The sequence below is a fragment of the Capsicum annuum genome, chromosome 10 (genome assembly GCF_002878395.1).
Source record: "Capsicum annuum cultivar UCD-10X-F1 chromosome 10, UCD10Xv1.1, whole genome shotgun sequence".
Lineage (NCBI taxonomy): Eukaryota > Viridiplantae > Streptophyta > Magnoliopsida > Solanales > Solanaceae > Capsicum > Capsicum annuum.
In genome coordinates, this window is record NC_061120.1 from 33,976,598 (window position 1) to 33,985,773 (window position 9,176).

The 9,176-nt window shown below is 32.2% G+C and overlaps 1 protein-coding gene across 1 annotated transcript; it reads right to left on the reverse strand.

Moving 5' to 3' along the window:
- Positions 1 to 6,397: 6,397 nt before the first annotated feature.
- Positions 6,398 to 8,030, reverse strand: LOC107853414 (probable BOI-related E3 ubiquitin-protein ligase 2). Its single transcript, XM_016698410.2, has 2 exons — positions 7,269 to 8,030; positions 6,398 to 6,916 (listed from the first exon to the last, which is right to left on the reverse strand). The coding sequence occupies exons 1-2, from the start codon at positions 7,578 to 7,580 to the stop codon at positions 6,410 to 6,412; spliced, it is 819 nt and encodes a 272-aa protein (XP_016553896.2). The 5' UTR covers positions 7,581 to 8,030; the 3' UTR covers positions 6,398 to 6,409.
- Between the last annotated feature and the right edge of the window lie 1,146 nt (positions 8,031 to 9,176).

The window sequence follows — 9,176 nt, forward strand, 5'->3', positions numbered from 1 at the left end:
GTCAGGCTGGAAACAGTGTGACGACATTCGTGATAGCTTATCACATTTGTGACAACCTATCATGAAGGTCGTCATCCTTAGGTAGAAAATAGCTCCTAAGTGATGCCATTCATGATAGCTTATCACATTTATGATGCCCTATCACGAAGGTCGTCAGCCTTAGGCAGAAATCATCTCCTAAGTGACGACATTCGTGATAGCTTATCACATTTGTGACGCCCTATCATGAAGGTTGTCAGCCTTAGGCAGAAACCAGCCCCTAAGTGACGACATTCATGATAGCTTAGCATATTTGTGATGCCCTATCACGAAGGTCGTTAGCTATGATTTTTAGCAACTGAGAAATTATTTCATAAGGGTATTTTGATCTTTTCCTTCACCTTCCATGACTTATAACCATAAAGAGGTATAATTTTTCCCATTTTTCTTCAGTTAAGCATCTTAAAAACCCTCTCTTACACTGTCAATCATAAGATTTTGGTTTCTATCAAACTTATCTCTCAAAAGCAAGATTTAAGCCTTTTTCCAAGATAATCAAGAATTAAGTTTTCCAATCTAAGAACTCTTTGGTAAATCATCAAAGTTTCCTTTCTAAGGTATGCGTGTGTTCATTCATGGACTCCTTTCATCCATGAAGTTCAATAACCCTTTTTTTCTCTAAAACTATATATTATGGTTTTCATGTTATGAATGGATTGTTGATCATGTTTATGTGTTGAATAATGCCAAGATAGAATCTTTATGTGTTATTATGAATCTATGACATCATATGAGTTGAAAACATGTAAGTTTGATTATTTATGATGAGTAATTGTATGATTTACACCTATGCCTAAGTTGTTTATGTAAGGTATTTGATAAAATACCTAAGAGACTAGAAATCATGCATTATAGCTAAATTGTGACTAAGTGAAGGATTCATGATAGGCCTCTATGATTCAATGTCATCCATGTTGATAATGTGTCTTGTGAACACTGTTGGATTACTTATGAACTAGTCTTATGGAATTATGCTATGCTTACTTGCAAAACCCACTCATGTACAAGATGTAGAATACCCATGTACTTCATGAAATTCCCCAAGTTATGATATTATGGATTGTAGTTGTAATATGTAATGAGCATGATATTGAAAGCTATGCAAGTATATATATGTTGTATAAAATTCCCTTCCATGAAATAGATTGTTGGTAACCATGCTTAGTATGAAATCCCTCATTTATGATATTGTGGATTATGGACTCTACTCTTATGATCAAGTCAGTCATGTGTGTCAGTTTCCTTCCATCGAGTCCTGGGGGTACTTGTACCCAAAAAAATATAGTTGTGTGCCTAGAGCCATGCTATGTTTTCACGATACTCTCAGTCAGGCCATGATCTATAGAAATCAGTAAGTCATGTAACTTAGGAAAACTCAGTAATCTCAGTAGTTTAGTATTCTCAGTAATCTCAGTGCTCAATAACCTCAGTAATCACAGTAAATCTCAGTAACTTTAGTACTCTTAATTAGTCCTCAGAACTTATTATATTTCATCCGTCATCAGAATCCAGTAAACTCAGTTTTAAATCCACTAAACAATACCACTATTTTCAGTTCAGTTAATTAGTATCAGTTCAAAAAATCAATTCAGTTAAGTTATTTAGTTCAACCCAGTTATTCAGTTTAGTTTCTTTCAGATGGGAGTAGGATTCAGCGCCAACCGACCCTAGGGATGGGGGCTCACCCGCTAGAATTGGACTGAGATCCCTAGAAGCAATCCCTAAGTTCCAGAACTTTGTTGCCAGTATACTTACGAGATGTGACCCGTTAGATAGGACTGACATACTCAGGGGTCACTGTTAGCACATTTATATGTATAGGACTGATCCTAGGAGTCACCCGCTAGATTAGGAATGAGTCCACAACAGATGTCTTTACTAGTGGTAAGGTACTGACACTCTTCTATTTAGGGCAGAGATTGGACCTCATTCATCTTAGCTTGGGGCATGTCGGTTAGATGAACACATCCCCCAGTTTTAGTTACAGAATCAGGGCTTTCAGACACAATCAACTTAGCTTAGTAGTACAGATTCAGTACTGTTTGATACATTCAATGCTTATCATTGTAAATAGACTTCAAGGTCACCCATTAGCTAGGACTCATCTCAACTATGATTAATCAGTATCAGAATCATTAGATTAAAAAATCACCCGCTAGATAGGACTGATCTCAGACTAAGTCAAATCATCCTTATTATCAGTATACTTATGATCACTCGCTAGATAGGACTGATCTCAGATTTAGTTACTCCATGTAAAACAGAACTCAGATAGTTCCATCAGAATTTAGACTGTCAGATACAGTCGTTCAGTATTGATTATATCGATTAGTCAGATCATTACAGTTATATTAGCTATATCAGTTGTCATAGCTCACGTTACCAGTATTCAATTTCAGGACTGTTAGACACAGTCATTCAAACCAGTTCTTCATAATTTGAACTATAAAAAATAGTCAATAATCTATTCAGTACCTCAGTAACAGTAAAGTCATGTCGTCACCATTCAGACTCAGTAGTCAGTATCATCATAAGTTTAGTTATAGTTATTTATGCATGTAGGTATTCTCACGTTCATATTAGTTAGCATTGTTGATGCATATAACCCTTTGCATTTAGGCTTCCTCACTCGTATACTCAGTATATTCAGATGTACTAACGCATTTATGCTATGGTACTTTCTCTTATGTTACATCATAGGTTCAGAGGCACGAACTCCAGATCAGCAGTAGCATTCCAGTGTTCAGAGTTTACAGTGAGTCCTTCTCATTCGAGGACGATATGATTATTGTTATATTCACTATTCAGTTGCTAGATGGAGTTAGTTGGAGACATGTTCCTTCAACTCCTTATTCAATTTAGAGGCCTTCAGACTAGATGTTAGATTAGATATTCAAATCTCATTATTTTCAGTATTTATGACTTGTTTTGGTATTGTTATACCTTTTTCAAACATTTTGTTATCAGATGTTTATTTAGTTCGAACCTTATGGCCTTTCATGTTCATGTTTCCGCATTTTATGATATATTATGCAGTATACAGGTACAGATATCAGTCATGGGTTAGCTTGTGGTCCTTCGGGGTAATGAGCACCGTGTAGCATTCCAATTCAGAAAATTAGGGTGTTACAATTTTAGGTTATGGAATGATTTGAATGTGTTTTATAATTCCCCTTTTATTTATGAATGAAAGTGATATCTCTACTCCTACTTCCCCTTAACACTCTAACTTTTATTTTTCTGTAGTTACGCTATTGAATGTCCAAAAATGATAAAGAAGTAATCTAGATTTACCAACCAAATCTTTTTGCTAGGTTTGAAGGAGAGAGGTAAGAAACTCTGTTGGCGGGTTTAGTTGAATTTTGGATGGGACTTTACAAAGGCAGGCAGTAGCGACTTTGTTAATGACAACAAAAAATTAAGTTTGAATCTTTTGGATACACTTCAATTTACATTTTATATTTCCAAATACGATTTGATTGAAAATTATAAATTTTTATTTATACTTATGAATATGGGAATAGGTTTCAATTGGCTGAGGAAAATTAAAATGGAAATACGTATTTTAAATGGCTAAGGAAAATTGGCAAACACTTTCCAATGAATATGGAAATTAATTGTAATTAAGATCCTTCCCAATAATCAATGTATTCAAAATGAGATAAAGGAATATATTACGTAAACGGGTTGAAATGTCAAAGAACTAACTGATTTATAGTGTGAATAAAACTTTTTATTATTAGGCCACATTATGGCCAAAAGAATTTTTTTATGACAAAAATCTAAATGTTTTAGGTCGCAATATTATAAAGGGTTATTTAATATTACAATTATTCATAAATAATGAAAAATTTATGGCAACACAAGTTCTACGTAATACATACATTAAATCACACTGATCAATATTTAGCTACAATAGTTCACAATGTGGCGATTAATATTCATGGTATAAGCCTACTTGGGATTGAAATAAATTTCATAATTGTGACAATAATAAATTGAATCTACCTAAAAGAATCTTCGTGGTTCCTATGTCCGTGAATAAACCAAAATGATTCAATTACAATGAAACGTTGAATCAATAATTATGGACACAAACCATACATTGAGTTAATATTATGACTATACGTCAATCTAACATCTTGCTATTGTAGATTCAATTAAAATTGATTTGATGAACATTGTCATTCTCTTTGCATGAACGATGTCTGTTCACTATTACCTTATCATGTTCATATTGAAAGTATGAACAAGTTATATTACATCTATAGTTATCGATTATAAATCCTTCAGTTCAATTCAGTATTCTCGGCAAGATTTAGATAATCAATTGAATATTCCATCATGTCATATTTTGTTCTAGACATGGAATCAACTAGTAAAACATTTAAATTATTAAAATGAGTCCCTTAATTAGTGTATTAATGTAAATAAATTGGGTTCCTTAATGATACGTAAATAAAGCATCACATCAATAAAAATATAATGCATGGCAACTATCACTGAATGCTATTGCAGCGACTTGGTTAAACATCAACTTTAGATTTTATAGGTCCCGAGTTCGAAACCATTGCTCTCCTATTGTTTTTTTATTTACTTATTGTTTTGAAGGCAGTTCCCCAAATATTTTTTGGGAATTCAAAAACCGTTTCATAAAGATAAACTAAAACTTTTCATTTGCCTATATTTGGAGGGAAGCTGAAAAAAATCTCATCACTCATATCCACAAAACGCCACAGAATCTCAACCAAAACCCTATTCCCCTCCCCCCACCGACAAAGAAAATGATGTTCAGACCACTACGTCTCAACCCTAATCAGCGTAGGCCAGAATTCACTATTAATTTGGACGCAAATGACATGGCATATGACGAAATGGTAATTTCTAATTTTTTAACTCATTAAGGATTCTATGTTTCTTTATTTGTTTCATTTAACTTTTGATCTCTTTCAAATTTTAGTAAGTCGTTCGTCTTTTTCTTCCCTTTTTAGTCGATACCAGAAGATGTATGTATAAACTTCCCCGTCGGTCCAGCGCGGGTAATTATTCATCTTTATGGTACTAGAAAGACGTATACGGCTAAAGTGTTCCACAACGATCTGAGAGACCAGAGAGTATATGACGGCTGGAAGTTTTTCATCCGTACTGCGGGTATCAAATTAGATGATATTTTGGTCATCGAGATAGACAACACTACCGACCGATCTGTCTTGTTGAATATTAAGCATGTAATCCTTGTGTGAAGAAGTTTTCAACTTATGGATTGGTTTGAATGTCTTTTATTATTATTATTATTATTAATATTAAAGTCATAACTATACTCTTTAGTTCCTATTTTCAATTTTTTAGTTCCCATTACTAAGTTTTAATTTTCCTTTACTATCACTGCATTAACAACTGCCATAACACCACTCCTTCTTTGGGTTTTGTATTCTTTTTGTGATTTTTTTGCCCATTGAATTTCTCAAAGCTAACAAGAAGTCATCTGGATTTACCAACCAAATATTTCTGCTAGATTTTTTACAAGAAAGGTTAGAAAAATCCTGCAGACAGATTTGGTTAATTTTGGATGGGACAAGACAAAGGCAAACAGTAGAGCAAAACCCATGTCAATGATAGCATGCATGTACACCATTATGACTGACTTTAACACTGCTCAAGGCTTTTAGTAGAACCTAGGTGACGTTATCATATCTAAGACCCTCGGCTTCAAGGTTGCTGAAAGAGCAAAATAAACAATTTATTTCTCATTTAAATCTCCAACAAAAACCTTTGCCTATTTATATACATACATATGTATGCTCTTTTCTATATGATTTTGTTCATCTTTTATCTTATCTTATAGATTTTCCTCAACAACTTTTCATACGCCTTTTTTATACAAAAAAAATATGTCTTCCTTAAACAATGGAAATAGTCGTGTAGTCTGAAGAAGAAGACGCTACACACTGTTTGGGAGATTGAGCTGCTGAAAGATGAGGTAAGGGACCTTAATCAGTGTATGTAACAGCTTAAGCGAGATCTATGGGAGTTGACACATCGTTTCCACACCTATATATGAGAGGTTAACAACGAGAAGATTGAAGAAGGTGGTGAGGCTGCTGAGGGTGTTGATCCAGCTGCTTAGGTTATTTTTTTATTTATTTTATTTTTTGATCTTTTTAAATTATTATTTCTTCTTTTGCGTTGTATGTTTGTTCTTCCAGTTGGACTTAACAAATGAACGTCTTCTTTTCATATTACATATGCCTTAACTTTTTTTAAGTTTTTATCACTTAAACTAGAAGAATATTTTTTTTAATCTTATCCGAACAGACTCTAAATCTTCTTTTTCTTGGTAACAAGAAACACTAGCCCATTCATAAAGAAATCAAATCAAAGCCTCTATGCTTGCTTTCTTGACCATGTTACATAAAGGACATGAATGGAGAAAAGGGTCACAATCTTTGCATGAAGAAAGGTGCCTGCAAGGCAAGAAGACCATGCACAATTTACTAGAATTACAGCTTTTGCACATCATCTTTCTTCTTTCTTCTGATTGTACTTTCTGCTCAATTGGTTGTACATCACAACAAGACTCTGCATCTCCTACACCACCATTGGTTGATTGATAACAGACATTTTCTCTTAGCTGTTCAATTGTGTTGTTTAAAGAAAGGACAATGGCTTCCTTTTCTTTGGCTATTCTCTGCCATGTTTGATTCTCCATTTCCATTCTTTTCAAGAAATTTTCTAGTTCCTTTGACCTGTTTGCTGCTTTTGCAATTTCTTCGTCTTTTTTTTTCAGTAAAAACTGAGTTTTTGATTCGTAGTTTCTCAAGATTAATGCCACTTGTTGCTTCCTCTGTTCCTGTAGAGCCAATTTCAGTCTCTCGTTCTGTTTATCAACAAAAATCAACTGTTAGGATGTTGCATATGGTGAAAAGTCAAACATTTAGCCCACTAGAAATTCTTGATAAAAATATAGTCCTAGTAAAAATTACACTCCATCTCTATTTTATGTTATGGTATTTAACTGCACACAAAAATTTATGTGTGGTTAAAAGTCAATTCTTTTTTAGAAATAATGTCACATATATTAAAACGAAATAATGTCACATATATTAAAACGAAATTGTTCTTCTATCTCTGTGATGATATTTGACTAGGCACAAAGTTAATGTGTAACCGTTAGGATCAACTAAAAACGAAATAGTGACATAAATTGAGACGGAAGGGCTAAGAATTACCTGTAAACTGATGAATTGATCAATCTCGAGACTCTGTCTCTCAAATTGACAAGCCAGGCTCTGAGGAAACATAATAGAATTTGTTGTGTTCATCAAATTCTGAATATTATTTTTCTGGTTCAGAATTTGAAATTGCTGCTGTTGCTGTTGGATTTGTGACAAATAGAGTTGCTGTTGTTGTTGTTGCTGCTGCTGTTGTTGAGGATTAAAACAAAATTGATTGAAACCACAAGCATTATTGTCAATTAAATCCTGCGAACTTCCCATATGAAACCCAAGACTATCCGAATACAATTGCGCTTGAATGGCCATGTTTGTATACCAGTAGGACCAAGAAAACAAGAACCACAAAAAATTCTTACCACAAAATCAGTCAAAAGAAGAAGCAAAAAAGGTGAGATTTTGGTTAATAATAACAAGTTGATTTGTTCCTCAAACGAATGAGGAGAATGGTTGCTACCTATATTGTACTAATAATCTCTTGGAAAAAAAGAAAGCCTATGCCAACCTTTGTGACATGTTTCTTGGTTTAGGTTAGGCCAAACCTATGACTTGTATAAATAAAGAAGAAGAAAAAGACAGAGATGGTGGGGTCTATTGCTTGTGTTGTGTATTTATAGTGTTTAGATAGAATTAATTATTTTTCTTTGATTTCAACTTATTGAAACTGAAAAACTGAAAAGTTGCAGGAAGTAAAGGTGGGGCTATAAAAGGTTCTCTCTCTATTCTTGTGAAAAAGCATTAAAAGAGAAAATTTTACAACATGCACATTTTGTGACTATACTATCGGGTCAGAGTTATTTTGTTTGCTTACGAATTGAGAGAGGGAAATATATATATATATATATATATATATATATATATATATATATATATATATATATATATATTTCAATTCAAATATTCAATTCCATTCCTAATTTAGAGGTTTTGAAAGAGTTCTTTTTTTTTTTTCTTTTTGGTATGTGAACGAAGGAGGAGTCAGAATTTTAGGATGAGTGATAGTAGAAACGGTAGGGGAAAAAGAAATGGTCAGTTTTCTTTTTTGGTTTTAAAATAAATTAGTGGAGAATTATTAGAGAGAATTCAAAGATTTGTCAGTTTGGTCATTTGTTGAAGCCTAAAGAATAGGATTACAATTCCCTTTTGCCTAACTTCTTTTTAAAAATTACCCACTTCATCTGTTCCAAAAGTAACTGACCAAAGTTTAAAATACGAAGACCAATGAGTTTTAGGAAAAAAAAAAGGAATAATGAATTTAATGTCGTTCCTTAAATTGCCAATAGTAAAATTACAATTTAAAAAATTATACTCTCTCCATCTTAAATTATTTATGTAATTTCTTAAAATAATTGCCTCAAATTATTTGTCATTTTAAAAGTTTAAGAAAAAACTAATTATTTTTTTCTATTTTATTCATAGTAATAATTATTCTTCATTAAATATTTTATGAAGAGAGGTTATATTTTAAGACATAAATGAAGGTAAAAGAGTCAAAAACTTCTCCTAATAATATTTTTCTAACAAGTGTAAAGAAGAAACACAATAAATAATTTGAGAAAATACAATGACTTTAATACCTTATATGTTTCTTTTTTACTTTTCATAATTTTTTTGAGTCAAATAATATAAATTTTGATTAATATTTTAAGATATATTTTTTTATGATGTTGATGTGACAAAAAATACAATTTATAAAATTTTTCATATAATTTTTGAATATTTAAATTTTAATTTTGAAATATTAAATTAATCTATTTTATTTCAGCTTAAAAATTTGATAATTTTTTTTATTTAGAAGTGTAAGCTACAACTATTTTGTAATGAAGGAATTGTATACAACTAGTATAAATTCAAACATTCCTTGAATTTTGAACGGAAAAGGAATAAATATATTCCCGAATTATA

Excerpts from the sequence above, each read along its gene's own strand:
- LOC107853414 (XM_016698410.2), bottom strand. The coding sequence starts at position 7,580 with ATGGCCATTCAAGCGCAATTGTATTCGGATAGTCTTGGGTTTCATATG. Across the intron at positions 6,917-7,268 it reads ATCAATTCATCAGTTTACAG|AACGAGAGACTGAAATTGGC; the intron begins GTAATTCTTAGC and ends GTTGATAAACAG.